The 16,668-nt window shown below is 44.0% G+C and overlaps 1 protein-coding gene across 3 annotated transcripts in view; it reads left to right on the top strand.

Moving 5' to 3' along the window:
• The first annotated feature begins 473 nt into the window (after positions 1-473).
• Positions 474-16,668, top strand: part of mrtfba (myocardin related transcription factor Ba) — a 16,959-nt gene continuing 764 nt past the window's right edge. The window contains exons 1-17 of one of the 3 annotated variants that reach the window (XM_088284010.1): positions 474-635; positions 4,417-4,493; positions 6,518-6,767; positions 8,213-8,278; positions 8,727-8,782; positions 8,872-8,947; positions 9,103-9,264; positions 9,365-9,528; positions 9,605-9,748; positions 9,835-10,079; positions 10,350-10,497; positions 10,955-11,983; positions 12,169-12,234; positions 12,307-12,453; positions 13,014-13,148; positions 13,249-13,309; positions 13,396-16,668. The exon at positions 13,396-16,668 is cut by the window's right edge and continues 764 nt beyond it. In XM_088284010.1, coding sequence (XP_088140136.1) covers positions 6,617-6,767; positions 8,213-8,278; positions 8,727-8,782; positions 8,872-8,947; positions 9,103-9,264; positions 9,365-9,528; positions 9,605-9,748; positions 9,835-10,079; positions 10,350-10,497; positions 10,955-11,983; positions 12,169-12,234; positions 12,307-12,453; positions 13,014-13,148; positions 13,249-13,309; positions 13,396-13,889 — 3,144 coding nt within the window. In that variant the 5' untranslated portion in view covers positions 474-635; positions 4,417-4,493; positions 6,518-6,616 and the 3' untranslated portion in view covers positions 13,890-16,668. Of the gene's footprint in view, positions 636-4,416; positions 4,494-6,517; positions 6,768-8,212; positions 8,279-8,726; positions 8,783-8,871; positions 8,948-9,102; positions 9,265-9,364; positions 9,529-9,604; positions 9,749-9,834; positions 10,080-10,349; positions 10,498-10,954; positions 11,984-12,111; positions 12,235-12,306; positions 12,454-13,013; positions 13,149-13,248; positions 13,310-13,395 lie in introns of all 3 variants that reach the window. The other 2 variants (XM_088284009.1, XM_088284008.1) reach the window with 2 other exon arrangements.

Here is a 16,668-nt window from a genome sequence, read left to right as displayed (position 1 = left end):
TAAATTTTCAAGTTTATAGGGATACCGTTCCTAACAAAAAATAAATAACAATAATAAATAAAATAAAAAGAAAAAAATCAGATTCAAATTAAACAATAAATATACAATTTATGTAATTCAAATGCAGTTTTTCAATTCCATAATTCAGTTTTCAATTCAAATATTCAAGTTAAGCAATTCACATTCAAATCAATATTCAGATTCAGTTTCTAGTGGCACAAATATCAGCCCATTATGACGTAACACAACAACACTGCCGCCCACTTCGAGACGAGACTGAGATATTTTTAACATATGCAGACAGATTCGACACCGAATTAAGTTGTCGGGTTCGTATTCGGAAAAAAGTTGGCGACTCCCTAATACACAAACGCACACGCACGACTAGTGGCTACGTCATGCTGTTGCAACCACGCCCCCCTACACAACCCCACCCACTCCCCTTCCCGTCATGACGTCACTCTGCATCTGCACCCACAGAGAAGTCGCAGCCATTTTACGCCGCCAAATAAACTTCAATCTCATTGCCGTAGGTGAGCAAAAACATCCCCGAAGACTTGGCTGTTGTCACCAAACGGATATATCACCATGAACGCCAATTCGGACGCTTTGGACTTCCCAATGTTGTCTAGTTGGTAAGTTCTGCTCGTCATGTCGGCGTCTTGTTTTTAGCATGTTAGCTCGTTGGAACGCGCTAACTCGCCCCCCCCCCAAAATGTAAGGCGAGCGAGATACGCTCATCGTGACAACGACTTAATTATTCCGAGGGTTTACACATTAAAGCACAAGTGCACCTTGAGCATTCGCGAGTTATTTTTAGTATTCGAAACGAGTCAACAATGGCGCAGTGTTTAGTGTGAGATACCGTGGGGAAGTCACTCACCTGTCAGATTAAAAGTGTCTGCTGCGCCCCACACCCATCGACCTTCTTCGCTACTAAAACATCGCAATGTCATTCACAATTCCGCATGAATATCACGATGTTGTCGCCTTCAGTCTTATGCTGTAATAAAACGAAAAGCTCACCTAAGTGGATACACATTTGCCTTCTGTCATTATATGTCGTTTGCAAAGATACATTATTTCACTATTACGTAAAATTAGATAATTTCTCACACTAGTTGGGAATTACAGTTTGAGTTAGACGATGCATCACTTTAGTTGTCCGCCTAATTTATTTATGTGTAAAATAAAATCACAAATCACATCAACGTTGTTCTAGTCCAGTGGTTCCCAAATTGGGGGTACGAGTACCTGTGGGGGTACTTGAAGGAACTCCAGGGGGTATACGAGATTTTAAATAAAATCAACACACATGCAAAAATCATTTAAAAATAATTATTGAATTAATTAAATGTTTCTGGAAAATAGCAGTTCATAAAACAAATTTTCTTTTCAGTGGGTTATTCAATTTCATTATTTTAAAAAGCCAGATTCTCCCCCATACTAGAATGGTTCGACCCAATTTGTCACATGCCATTTCTCGTTACCTTACACTTGAAGACGCAAACTATAGAGTCGTGGTTGAAGATCAATTTTCCTGAAAAAAAACTCAGGCACAAGTGAAAAAGAAGGCCAAACTGAAGTTGTCAAAATTCCGGTTGTATGTTGAAAATTATGCTTTATTTGGATTTGCGCCAACAAATTGCTGACGTCTGCTATGATCCAAAAGAGGACACGTTAAGTTGATATATATATATATTTTTTGTGGACCAATACAAATTTTGAAAGGTTCTAAGGTTTAATAAATCAGCCACTGACGGCATGTTTTAAGTCTTTTTTTTTTTTTTTTTTTTTTTACCCAAAAATGTTGTGCGCTGGTACTTTGCTGAAAAAAATATTTCACAGGGGGTGCATCACTGAAAAACGTCTGAGAACCGCCGTTGTAGTCTTTACAAAGGCAACAACTGCTCTTGAACTGGATCCCATTAACAATCGCAAAATGCCAACTGCGAGGCATCTGTGTGGAATTTTCTATAAAACATCTAATGATCACTTTAAAACGCCCCGAATTTTTTCCACAGCAAATACAATTAATTCTAAAAGTAAAGTGCATGACATATTCTTCTGCCCACACAAAATTCCTCCACAGCAGATGGAACAAAAAAGGGCTGAGAAGATTCTCATCAAAAGTGTTTTCCGCCATTTTTTTTTAATAGATGATATCACACATAAACATTCCCCAAAAGAGCTTGTTCTTTTTTTTTTCTGGACGAAAAAAAAAAAAAAAAAGCAATTTAAATTTTTTTATTGCGTTGTACTTTGAAGTGACCAACCAACTAAATTCTAAATTTAGCATTTTCCACAGGCTCGTATTTTTGGTCGCACACTATAAGAAGATTGTGTTGAGTCTCCCAAAAACGAAAACAAAAAAAATGTTGAAAATTACGATGTGTATTGCGTAACCCACTTTGGATTGTCCTCGTGTACCCAATAAAGTCTCACTTGACTGAAGTCGTCCAAATGAGAGACAGATCCAGGCCCGTCTCGCCACATGATGTTATCACCCTCTAATTGATCTGTAGAAGTGAGGCGATGCCTCAGCAAATCCAGACTCTGAGTCATGCACGCCGGCAGGATGTGGTAGCCACATGTTGAAAAGTGTGCGTTAAACGTAAACATCACGCGCATTGACGGATGGCAAAGTCATCATCCCTGCCTGTGTTTTTATTTCAGCTACCTAGCTCAGTATGAATTTACAAAAAGCCCCTTCCCCTAAATTCAAGTATGTCTCTGTAAATATGAACAAAATATCAGAATGCAGTGCAGCACTCGAGGCACATTCCAGGTAGGTTGCCTCATTTATTTTTTTGGGGGGTGAGGAAAATAATCCTTCGCGCAACAATACTTTAAGCTTGCCATGTTATATGTCACCCGACGCTGAAACGCGATCTACCTGACGGGGCGCTTCGGGATTGTGAGGTAGCGTCAAAAATGAACCACAATCAAATATCCCCGTGCTATCTCGACATTTGCTTAAATCCGTTCTGCGTGCTTTCCCAAAAGCTGGTCATGTTTTTTTTTTGTTTTTTTGTGCCCTTGTCTATTCCTTAGCTACCATTTTGATTGCGCAAAAGGCAGCCAGAAAGGAAGCGGCAGTGCACGTGCGAGTGAGCCTGTGAGAAAAAAAGCAGGCCTCTGCTCAATGAGTCCCAACTTCCAAGTGATGACATCAGCGCTCGTCTTGTCTCTGGAGAAAAGCAGACGTTTTTCTTGGACCAGATCTTGTCTATTTCGAGCCCCCTAACCGCTTACTCCCGACGGAATCTGGCACGGGGGGGATTATCATACTTGTGTGTGAACTTGGTAATCGTAAATATACTATAAAATATAATCTATCGTTGTTTACGATTAGATCTGTGATAGTGAAGTTTATTTATAAAAACGCAGTCAACACACAGCTGCTTACGACTTCATTTTCAAACGGCGGTTGTTACGGGATCTTACGGTTTCCTTATCAGCAATGTTTTCTTTTCGCAAAGTTTCCGTTTTTTGATAGGACTCAGATCGCTGTAACAGTTTGTCACGTTGGCGAGCACTTGGGTTTTACTTTATCAGTGCAAGTTGACATGGCCATTGCTATTAGTCAAACAAACCTTTTTGGATCGTTTCTTGTTGTTCCAACAAGACTGTGGGACGTTGAACTTTCTATTCCCCGGTTGATGCTAAAACAACACATGTGTTTGGTTTATTCAAAATAGACCGCAGAATTTCAAGTATTTTATTGGTTGATGTCCAAAACAGTGCTACATGCGAGATGATGTTTTGTTTATCTGTCTAGACCCCTGGTGTCAAACCCAAGGCCCGGGGGCCGGATCTGGCCCGCGATGTCATTTTATGTGGCCCGCTAAGGGCAAATCACGTGCGTCGACTTCATGTTTCTATCACATTTTCTTCACAACATTGAGATATGAGATATTACCATTTATTTTGTTACCAATCCTCCCATTTTAAAAGAAATTGAAAAAGTGACTTTCCACCAATTTGTTGTGTCATCAGTAACTTTCGTCCGTGTCGCTCGAAAGTGCCCATACATTTCCAACTCTCTGCGCATTTCCAATGTTTACTTTTCACGCGCACGTGTGAGCCGTGACAGCTATGTGTCCCTTCCTTTCACTCGCATTCTCTCACTTACATGTCCCCCCCCCCACACACACACATTGATTTTTGTGTTCTGATGCTCTCTCCACTCATTCGCGCTCTTGTATTAATTTCCAGAGAGTCATGGCTTTTGTCCCAAGTAACCTGCGGGCTTCCTTTTTTGGTTCCCTGCATCCTTGAAATTGAATCTATTTTTGATAGATCTGTAAGTTTTTATTTCATTTATTATCTTTACTAATAAATCCATTTTGTATGACTTATCAAATTCATGTTTGGTGTCTGTCATCATAATCACTTGATTTTGTCTCCTACCAGGTGCGACTCCACGGCCTGACATTACTGCCGATCAACTCTTCCAAACTCCTTTCCTTGCTGTCCTCTTCTACTTCACGGTAGGCTCTTAAAGTCATAACATCAATATTCTAGTCATTAAAAATAAAAGCTCATCATTAACGGGTGTGGCAAGTTATTGCTTTTTATTCCATATTCTTTCGTTGCCAACTCACCACCGAGAGCGCTTTCATCGTCAACAGCTTCCATTACGGTTGACGACATGCTACTTTGACATCAGCAAAGTCTGCGAAACTGCCCACAAGCCAATAAACATGACCTTGTATGACTTGTTGGCTGCAAACAGAAGGACAACATCCTTTTAGCGAGTCCCCAAGAGGGGGAATACAATGTTATATTGAGCATGCTTCACGTTTGGTTTGAGCCGCGACCACACAAGCGCAAGATGTCAGTGAGCGGGAGACCAAAAGAGAGAGGAAAAAAAAAAAAAAAAGGAAAGCCATTGGGGGATTGATGGAACACAAGCAATGCATGGGAACCAAACTGGCACCTCCCCAGTATCTCGTTCCAATATTCATATTTTGGTCTGTAGCAGGACACAGAGTAGCCAACTGCCAGTTGCCAAGTCGTCACACGCTCAGCGACTGCTGCCAAAATCCGCAAAAATGTTAAAACCTCTCACTGTCGGATTTGAAGTGCAATAGTCAAATTCGATAGCAGAAGCACAGTCATGATGCCGTCATTTAAAATCAGCCAAATCCTTTTTCTAGAATTAGGAGTTAAATTGCACAGCGCTGTCGTGTTCTCTTTTGTTTAGTTTGTTAATCGTTGAGCATGTTGCTTCCATAAGAATGCTATCGACAGTGCTACTTCGCTGGAGCGGGTTTGTGTAATAGCTAAAAGCAAAAGTGCTACTCAAATCGCTTTTAATCAATTCCCAACTGAGTTTGCACTGGACATATTTGTGAAAACATGGTGGCGAGCAAGTCAAGACTCGCTGTCAGACATTTTGGATAACCATTGAAAGACGGTCAAGTCTCTTGTTTTGTTAGCTAGCATGCTAGCTTAAATAACACGCTAGCGCCACACTAGCCATGAGTTGAGCCTCACAAAAACACAAAAGATTTCACCAGATGTTGACAAAATTGGCACAAAAACGTCAAAGTGGGTAGAGTTCCCAAAAATATTTGCGAAAATGTGGAGGCCCACTGCCTTTAATTGACTCTTTTTAGCTGACAGAAGAGTGCATTACTTTGCGTTTTTATCAGATGGGGGAATATTTTTTTTCTTTCTTTTTTTTTAATTTTTTTGGGAACCTTCTCTGTAAACTCTCGATTTTATTTATACTTGTGAGACCTGGTTTGATCATACTGGATTTTTATTTTCACTTTAGTAGGGAAAAAAAAAAAAATTGGAATCATTACTTAGCAGCAACCTTCAGTTTCACGAACGAACATGTCATAACCACATATTGCTGCCAGGATGGCCGAGTGGTCTAAGGCGCCGCGTTCAGGACCCAGTCTCCCCACGAGGCCTGGGTTCGAATCTCGAATTTCCCCATTGTGGGACTAATAAAGGGAATATTATTATTATTATTATTATTATTATTATTATTATTTCAGTTTGCCTCCCGTAGTCTTGTGGTACCTACAGGAAGAAATGACAACATCCATATCAACATCGCCCACAGTAACAAGAGTTCCTGTGATGGAAAGATGTTGGCCATGGCCCTACTGGAGAGATAATTGCCGTTCATGTTTTAACCAAGCAGGCCGTCATCGACTTATTAAGTCCCCTTTGGGAAGCTTAAACGGTTTGTTTTGCGCCCCGAAATGTTTCCGTTCGCTCCATTTCAAACCACCATTACTGTGTCATATTCCAGATTGTCTCACTCATGCACCAACGGACGTTGGTTATTCAGTGTAATGTCCGTCCGGACTCTCTTTAACTCATTCACTGCCATTGACGAATATAGAAGCCAAATGGTGCATTCATTTTTTTCCTGGGCTGGTATAATAAATAATTTCGGCATGGATTTTGCTCCTCCAGATGCTTGAAATGAAATACCACCTTTGGCATTTTTCTAGTTGTATTCTAAACAATGTCTTCCCCTTTATCCTAACAGGTCGCAACCACGCACGACCTAAAGGACGGTGACCTATCGTGCATACTTGCCGCTTGCCCGGGACACCTCGGACATCCCCAAGTTCTCTCCCGAAGCAGGATGGAGCCCCAGGCTTCCCCGGGGCTCCTCGGTGCAGAAGGGATGTGTCTGCTGGTGTCCAGTCCTCAGAGTGAAGCAGTGACGCATGAGATGGAGGAGTTGTCACTGCAGCCCACCCAGAACCTGCCGCCGCTCAATGAGCGCAAAAACGGTGAGGTTACAAAGCTACTTCTGTACGCATGGACGGAATTGAAAAGGGTGATTATTAAATATATCTCACGTGGGACTCTTGTTTTACGCCGTTGCCGAGGTCTGCGGGAAAACCCGGCGAAACGTCTCGGCGGTGGAAAAGTTACTGTGGAATGTCAACCGTAGTAGTGCCCGCTCATCATCTGGGCTTTTGTCATTTCCCTTCCAGTGAGAACACACTTGGTACTTTTCCACCCGATGATCCATCACGAGCATGTGGTCAACCACAGAGCCGCTTTGAAATATTTGTCTGAAAGACGCAAATCTGCCCGCCATCATCCCTGAGTGTGAGATCACATCAATTGCAGTGAGCAGTTAGAGGAAGTTGGGGGTGGGGTGGCTCGGAGTTTGTTGTGGCCGATTGTGTTTGTCTACTTAAGCGATTGGCAGTTGCGTCACTGCTCGTCATGCTTTTGTCAAGGTGAACGGCAGTGCTGTGCTATTCTTGATTGCATTGTTTTTTGCGCGCTCATATCATGTGACCTAATGACCTATGATTAGCCGTAGAAATGTTCCCTGCAGCATATTAATGCACACGTCTGGATTTTATCGCAGACGCTGTTGCCAGGCAAACTTTACAACAGCGAAAAAAAACAAGTCCAAGTGATGCAAGTGTGAGCAAAGCGGGGCAGGACACACCCGACGAAGCTGCTCACAACCGCTCTGTTGTATTCTGCTAAAAATACACGCCCCATCTATTTTGGAGAGAGGACTCATTAGACCTGACCGAGCTAATCAGATCAAGCTGGGCAGGAAGTCGTCCGTTTAATTTTTCAAGATTCGCCGTCCAAATCAGTCGCATGTAATCATTTATGCCATCGAGCGCCGAGAACAATAGTGGGAGGCCAAACGCTCGTATATAAAGAATTATTCGTCCTTCAGAATCAGAAACCCAATACCTATAATGAGGCCGCACACTTCCCAGCATGCTTTGGAGCGCTCCTTGTAAATAGTTCCTGCTCTTTATTTGCTTTGTTGCGGGTGCGTCTTTGATGTAAGGCAGACACAGGAACATCTCGGATGAAAGAACACGACGGACAAGTGAGTCAGTCAGTGTGTCGAGTGACTGGAATGGACATTGGGGAAAAAAAAGGTCACTGAAGAGCCATAGATGTCATCGTTAATTACGAGGCAATCTGTAAATTAGAATCCTAAACTTCAGACTTGACAGCTCGGCCCCCCGCGTCTTAATTTTTCGGCACCAATGAACAACAACCGCCGTTGGAATGTACTAGAATGCTCATTGTGAGTCTCTTAATCGTATCCCGAGCTGGATATCGTTTTGGTTTGTGACCGTTAGCATGCGGTGTCATACAGGTTAGCATTTTACTTTTTTTTTTGTTGTTTTTTTTGTTTTAATGCTTCAACTTCCTCTGTGGGTCGTAATCTTTGATTTCTTTCTATCAGTGCTGCAGTTGAGACTTCAGCAACGACGAACTCGGGAGCAATTGGTGGATCAGGGCATCATGCCACGTGAGTCACGGCACCAGTCAGTTGTGTAGCACTTTATGGCAGGTGTGGGCAAGCTACGGTCCGGGGGCCACATGCGGGCCCGTTCAACGTTTTAATTCGGCCCGCCAAACTTGAAAGAAATTGAATGAATAAACCTTGCTAATGTTTTATTTTCTAAATACTGTGGTTTTTCTAATATTAATATAATAATAATATATTGTTGTAATGCTTTTGTTCACTTTCATTTCAAATTAAATGTATTTTTTTTTTTCTCCGATGAGGTGAGGTTACCCCCTCTGTCAAATTTTAGAATCCATTTTGGCCCGCCAATCAAAAAGTTTGCCCAACCCTGCTCTAGGGCGCAAATGTTGGTGTGGAAGCTCAGCCTTGCCTAATAGTCGACTGACAACTCCGATTGATTTGCATCGTTCTTTTGGACTCATGTGGCACCTTAATGTTTTGTGTTTAGCGCTGAAGAGCCCGGCTGCATTCCATGGGCAGATTCGCAGCTTGGAGAGAGCAAGGGTACGAATCTAGACCCCGGAAAAAAATAAAATAAAAAAATAATCAAGTGTGTATAGAATTAAAATTCTGAGATTTTTGTCTCTCCTCAGACTGAGAATTTTCTGAAGCATAAAATCGGCAGTCGTCCAGAGAGAGCAGAACTGGTCAGGATGCACATCTTGCAAGGCATGTATAGCTTACATTTTATATCCATGTTTGGTAGTTGTTGTCCCCCCACCCCCTCCTTTTCCTGATAAAATAACTTAACTTGACACTAGATACTAAGTGGATCTCACAACAACCAAATCTTCTTCCATACTTTTCCGTATGTCTTTCTTCAGAAACTGGAGCTGAGCCGTCACTACAGGCCACGCAAATGAAGCTAAAAAGAGCCCGACTGGCTGACAACCTGAATGAGAAAATAGCACAGCGACCCGGTCCAATGGAGCTGGTCGAGAAGAACATCTTGCCCGTGGATTCGAACCTCAAAGATGCCATAATAGGTGATAAGAGGAAATCGTGGCAAAAAATGTGGGCGGGGCTTGTTGTTACCTTCCAAACCGACGGTGAACTTGTCGTCTCTTGATGGTTTCTTGCTAACAGGGCAAGTGAACTACCCGAAGGTCATGGATGAGGACAGCAGCGACGCCTTGTCCCCGGAGCAGCCTGCCAGCCAAGAATCTCAGAGCTCTCTGCCCTCACCTGGCGACGGAAGATGCCCGGAAACTCTCTCGCCAAGCTTACCTCCTTCAGGCTCCTTGTCGAAGGTCGGATAGAGAACAATCAATGTCCAAGTCCAACGTTGGAAATGAAATGAAATAAACTTTTTATTGACCTCATCAGCCCCCCCTAGCTGCTACTCAACCCACTACAGACTCAATGAAGGTAGTCGCTACTAATGAGCTGCCGACAAGCCGCCCAGCTGTTTCTCATGCTCAACCAGTCACTACAAGCGCTCCCTCCAAGCCTGGCCCGACATTAGTCAAAGTAAGTGGAATGGGTTTTCTTCGCCGCTTTTTATCGAAAATCATCCCCATCGCTGTTTGACCAATTTGATATCCTCGCCTCGACAGCAAAGCCAGCACAAACTGCCTTCGGAGAAGACCCGTAAGAAAGGCAAAGACGCCAAGCCCCGAGTGAAAAAGCTCAAGTACCACCAGTACGTCCCGCCGGACCAGAAGCAGGAGCCCAGTGAGGCCCCAATGGACTCCTCGTATGCTCGACTTCTGCAGCAGCAGCAGCTGTTCCTCCAACTGCAGATACTCAGCCAGCAGCAGCAACACTACAACTATCAAACTATATTACCAGCCCCACTCAAGTATGTTTTTGAAATAACCTAAAAAAAAAAAAAAATACTATCACTCAAGCTTGAGACAGTTTTCATAATTGCGGAGTCTTTTAAGCTTCTCGGGGATATTTACAACTGTAAAGGAATGGTTACTCAGCCGCTTTTTAGCAATAGTGTCTAAAAATGGATTTATTTATGATTTTTTTTTTTTTTTTTTTTTTTTTTTGCTGCTCCCTTTTTTCTCTCTTCTATCGTATTTCAAATGATAAGTGTTATTTTTTTCCCCCCCGCCTGTGTTAGGCCTGTGGCAGAAGGCCAAAGCAGCAATGCCATTGTGGTTTCTTTACCCACTGCACCTCCACTACCCTCAATGCCTTTTGCTCGGCAGAACAACTCATTATCGAACCGCAAGCCCGGAGTCTTGCCTGCCAACCTGGAGGAGATGAAGGTACTACCATACATTTTGAACTACACGAATGCGCCAGCTCGAAAGAATGTCAAGGACATTTGAAAATCCTGGTGTGTCACTTTTCAAAGCAAGTTGCATGAAGACAGGAAGCCGTTGAGCAATGGCGGTCATTTTCAAATCTTTTTCAAATTAATTAATGTATCCGTTATTCCAATGCGATGGACACATAAAGTAATAATTCGGACAAAAATGACTGCGTTGCATCAGGACGGGCAAACGGTGTTCAAACATCAGCGTTGTTTGACTGCAGTACCACATTCCCACCAATAGAGGGTGCTGATAGACAGTTATTCTCGTACTGTACTACCGAGTTTTACAGAGACTGCAAATAAAGAAAGATAAGAAATAACCAATGAATAAATTCAGAACATCCAATGTATGCTGACACTGTGAGCCCATTTTAACTAACTCTAGCTAATGATGATTTCTTTTCTAGGTAGCCGAACTGAAACTGGAGCTAAAGCTGCGTGGCCTCCCTGTATCAGGAACTAAAACGGATCTGATTGAAAGGCTGAAGCCCTTCCAGGATCTTCCCAGCTCCTCAGCTCCCAACACTATTCCCACACCAGTTACCACCACTCTCACCTCCATCCCCATGGAGACGACCACGACCAGCCCTGCCATCGTCCAACCACCCATACCGGGACCTTCTGAGAACATGAGCGCCACACCTCCAGTCTCGCCTGTTCCTAACGATCCATTCGCGCTCCACCAGGATGCCGGCATGTCAGACGTTCACCACGACATGCAGTTGGTGTGCTCTGGCTCCTCACCTCTCTCTAACTTGCCCGTCCCGGAGAAGGACAGGAGGCTCCATGAGAAGCAGCGTCAGATTGACGAGTTGATGAGGAAGCTTGAGCAGGAGCAAAAGTTGGTGGAGGAGCTCAAGATGCAGCTGGAAGTAGAGAAGAGGAGTCAGAGCAGCGGCACCACCGACGCTCTGTCAACAGCCCCCAAGCTCACCGCTGTTTCGAGTTCAATGAACGCCAACACTTTAAAGCCAGAGAAACCGGTCCAGACAAATTGCTCTCCGACTTTCCTTCCGAACTCAATGCTGGGCTCCCCGACTCTCACAAACCCGCTGCAAAATGTGGTGAAGTTGGAGGATGTGACCGTTTCTTCTGGAAAGCCAATCCAGCTGCAACCCCAATCGCAACTTATCACCCAAACCCCGACCCAAGTAAGCACAAGCCCACAGCTCCTCTGCCATTCCCAGAGAAGTCCCAAACTCAAGACCCAGCCGCAATCCCAACCTACCACCCCCAACCTGCAGCAGTTCTTCATCAGCCATCCCGGTGGGGTGTCCCAGGTGCTCGGTCAACCGCAGACCTTGCTAACCGCCTCCGGGCAACCTCAGACTTTGCTGACTACAAGTGGCCAGCCTGGAACTCAGATCCTGCTCCCCGTGTCACTGCCCAACAACGCCACCGCCATCCAGCTGCCAAGCACCACTGTCAGCCTGCAGGTGAGACCATGTTCCGAGTTCCGTTCTACTCAGCTTGGAATGATTTCGTATGGGTAGTGCTGAAGGTGTCGCAACATACGACACGTAAAGAATCACAACGCCAAACTAAACGTATTTCTGTATCTCAGCCTGTCCTTCAGGCGACTGTCTCAAATCCGGGCCTCATCCAGACCTCCATTCCTCAGCTGCAGAGCACCAAGATGGAGACGTCCCCTAACCAGCAGTTGGCCAACCACAACTCACTGCTGCAGGTTAGTCACGCCACACAACAAGATGCGTTACAAGCATTGCAAAGACATCCATGTGATCTTCTGTTCTTCCAGACGTTGACGTTGTGCAATAACACACCTGACATGGAGAAGAATACTAGGCCTGAGATAAATCCTCAGTGTTTCCTGGGGAGCTCCCCAAACAGGAGGGCCTCTCCTCGGGCCTCGCCCAACCACGTTTTGAATGGGCCGCTCAATAAGGTAACGACGGTTATCTGACTTTTGTTTTCGGGCCTCGCTAAAATGTTCAAAATAATTTATATGGTACAAGAAAATTCTCCCAAACATTTAGTGCTTCTTAAATAGTGGGGTGGGCGCCGTGTGATGCTGGGGGGGGGGGGGGGGGTGTTACCCTGGGTATCATGCTTTTTTCCGCCATACTACAATAGTGTAATTGCACATCCACTCCAGTAGTTGGCAGTGGCACTCTCAAAAAAAAAAAATCCGCACAAATTGTCTTATTCATTTTTGAATTGGGTGAATTTTTTTCTTCTTACTAGCGGGGGGCGTAACAAAATAATTGAGAAGCACTGCCTTACTCTGTTACCCTTATTGCATTCCTACCGAACACCACTCCTTCAAAACTCACGGAGTCGTGCCCCCTAGAAAGTTGGCAAAAATAAACTGCTTTCAACGATGGACACAAAATTCAGCGAACATGGCATGGCGTCAACGTGTGATGAAAGTGCCTGTTGACGTCTGTGGCTTTAATTATAATTCCTGGATCAAGTTGACAATTGCGTTTATTTTTCTTTGTCAAGGCCTCCCCGCCACAGCCGACCTTCATCCTGCAGCCTGCGTCTCTTCTTTCTCAGCCCCCCAAGACACGGGAGCCCCCTCGCTACGAGGAGGCTGTCAAACAGAGCCGCAACCTGCATGTTAACAATGTGGCGCAGGTTAGGCGGGAACACTTTTCACACCGTGGATTTAGAGATGAAATGTCAAGTCACTCGCAACCCCCCCAGAAAAATAAACATACTGTGTCTGTCTTTGCAGGTTGCCACGGCAACCAGTCAGCAGATGGATGACTTGTTTGACATTCTCATACAAAGTGGAGGTAAGGAGGCAGAAAACTTTTTGTTCCTGATTTATTGTTGATGTTTTCTTCTTTTAATCCCCGTGTCCAATTTGACCACCCTTCAGAAATCACTCCATTCATCCATCATGACTCTCCGGTGTCTCTCAACAAGACTCACCCGGTCACAGCCAACATCACCACCCTCCCCGTCAACAGCGTCCTCTCCAGGCACCCTCCCCAAATCCAGGTGGCTCCTCCCCCAACCTTGTGCCCGGCCGTCGACCCCAGCCTGCCCAACCTCTCCTCGCTGGCCACCGATAACCAGCTGGAGGCCTTCCTGGAGAGGACGCTGGCCGACGCGCCGGCGGCATCCGACCCCCGCACTCGGGGCCTGATGGAGGAGTTGCAGGCACAGCTGATGGACCATCAGCCCTACTCGCCCATGGACACATCCGACCTCTCCTTCTGTGACTCCTCCTCCCCGCCTTCCTCTCTCAATATGGGCCTGGCTGACCCGGCGCTGGACAACATGGAATGGCTGGACCTCACCATGCCACCCGGTCCCGGGATCCCGACGGACTTCCTGGACACGCATGACCTGCAACTGCACTGGGACTGAGGAATGAAGAAGAGAAGCGCTCGGGTTGAGTCGCTAAGCCGCTACTGGAAGATGAAGGGATGAATCGAGGGAGAGCATGAAAGAAAAACAAATATTTCCACGACGCCACTGATTCACGTGGAACAACAAGCAGGAGATTGCACAGCTTTAAATGATGATGTCACTTGGAAGGGGAGATGAGGGATTTTGGAGGAGGCGGAACCAAAGGAATTCTGGTAGCAAGGACTTTTTGTATATACAAGTTCTCCTACAATCTCCAAGCCTGGCTCATATCCAGCGGTAGCGATGACTGCTGTAGTTTAAAGAATGAGGTCATTCTAACAGAATGACATGAAAAGAAAAAAAAAAATCATCAGGGGATACTGACCACTCCCTGACACGATCGCTTGCGGTTCGAGATGTGGGGAAAAATAAGGCTGATCCATCTCATCCTGCTTGTTTGCCGACGTATCAAATGTGACTCGTTACACTGTCAAGACGCTGATAAGCCGAGAGGAGCGGAGGCAGGACTCTATGGAACGCCGATAGAGCACTTGTTTATTTTGTGAGCTCCAGTTTAAATCGGCACACTAGAACACCTGCTGTGTTTTTGACTAAGTTTTTTTTTTTTTAATAGAAGCTCAACGGCTTTCCATAGGACACCCCTCTGAGCACCCGGGAGCTATGCACTAAAGAGGCACAATGTCGCTCGCCTCAAAACTACGGCAATGTGAACTGCGCATATCACCAGTTGCTCTGAAAACGATCAATAGCGATCGTGATCAGTGTCGCTTGGGAACACGAGGCTGATTGTCTTTGGAGATTTTGTCATCGGGTCTCTTAGTTTTGAATGTAAATTTGGATATTGCTCGTAATGCCGGCAGCTTTTGTGACTCACAAATAAGCAAAGGGAACAAATAACGACACGCTATTAGTCATTGTGGCTTAAGACACATCAATGATGTGACGTCCATATTTAACTGACCTGCAGTATCACTACACTGTGCGTGTGTGTGTGTGGGTGAATGTGTGTGTGTGGTGTCAGATGTCACATGTTTCATGTGACCAAGCATTACGGGAGTGTGAATACCGTGGAACCTCTAAAGTTGAACTCGGTCCCTTTCTTGATGATGGTTCGGGTTGTTTCAATTTTCAAACTTTTTTCCCCCCATTGGAAATAATCTGAATTTTAGTCTGCTTGCTTAATGCTATTTTTGAATATGAAAGTTAGCCTTATAAATGAGTTAGCATCGATGTGTTGTTAGTGGAAACCTTAAAACAACTGCGACTAACACGTGGAGCAGTAACGTAACGCAACTCCAAATTCTTTGTTGCCTTTATAGAGATAAAAATTAATAAATAAATAAATTTTATTATTAAATATTACATAAATCTGACAGCTACGATGCAAATAGTGAATCACGTGGAGCTTTACTGCACTTCTTACAGTATTTTCTGCCTCTTAAATCATAATTTTTTTTTATATATATATATTTGTTAGCATTGTGGCAAAGAGGCGAATCTCCACATAAGGACAGAAGCCAGCCAACTTTGCTTTGGACTTTTGTCATGACAGTATTAATGTCAATTAAAATTGTCTTTTAGTATGATCATCACAATTTTCCCTTTTGTCATGCCACAAAAGCCCCAAAAATTCCACATCCAGATTGTCTGACTTGAACTACAGGTTCCACTGCACTCATATCTTTCTGTTCCAGAAGCCAAACGGTTGTAAAAAAAAAATAAATTTCCCGCTGTGGCTTCGCGAGCGAGTTGCATGTGCTTTGTGCGTCGTCTCGTCGTCTTTCCGCATGTGCGTCGTCTTACCAGTCACTGTGCATGAAGGTCCCCAAGCACAAAAATGTGCTACCACGATCAAATCGCTGATGAGTCAATCACAAAAGGCTTCCAACGACTGTTTTCTTGGCTGTCTGTGGTCCAAACATATCCAGAAGACTCACTGAGATGTGTCAGCAAGGAGGGCTCTGCTGCTTTTTAAACCTAGTTTGCGTCAAATATAAATATTTAGCGTCTCTCATCCAAGTCACTAGTTCTAAGTTAGAAGCAACCACTCGTTCCGCGCTTCCAATTATCACCACTAGAGGGCGGTGCCACGCTTAGGTTTCAAGGCTTATAACTACATGTTTCCAACTATATTTCAAAAGACAAGACTGATGAGCATTTTTTTTGTTACAAAAAAATGTACCTGAATCACAATTTATGTTGTTTTGCAATAATATGTTTAAGTAAAAAGGGTAGGAAATAAGGAATAGCAAATATAATGTGATTAAGCAAAAATACTAATGGACAGATTAGTCGATTTTTAAAATAAGAGTTGTTGTAGCATGCCCTCCGAACCAAGGATGAAACTTTACTGATGATTTTGTGGTTAATTTTTTAGCAAGATGCATCCATAACCGTGTAACCTTAAAACCGAATCACCGTAAGAGGTGAAACACAGTTCAAAACATACGCACGCAATTAGCTGACATATTTCACATTCAACACTTAATATTTACAAACACAAAATACTTAAATCCATCGTTTACACACCTTTTGCCTCTTCGGAGGGGGTGCTAGAAAAATAAACGTCCGTTTTCTGAGGCGCAATATGAAACTTTTTGCCGTACTCTTCGTTAATTTACCTTAAGTGTGAACAGTACTAAACAGGAAGTTCGCATTCAAGATAAAAGCACGTAGCGTAAACCGGAAGTAGAACCTTTCAATGCAAATTTCAAATGAAAATAAAATACAATAAACAACATCGCTGCTGCTGTTCACAAAATATGAATATGGTCAG

Source organism: Idiotropiscis lumnitzeri, chromosome 20 (assembly GCF_059441095.1).
Source record: "Idiotropiscis lumnitzeri isolate Australia: NSW breed Sydney's pygmy pipehorse chromosome 20, RoL_Ilum_1.0, whole genome shotgun sequence".
NCBI lineage: Eukaryota > Metazoa > Chordata > Actinopteri > Syngnathiformes > Syngnathidae > Idiotropiscis > Idiotropiscis lumnitzeri.
This window is presented reverse-complemented; position numbering and strand designations above follow the sequence as displayed.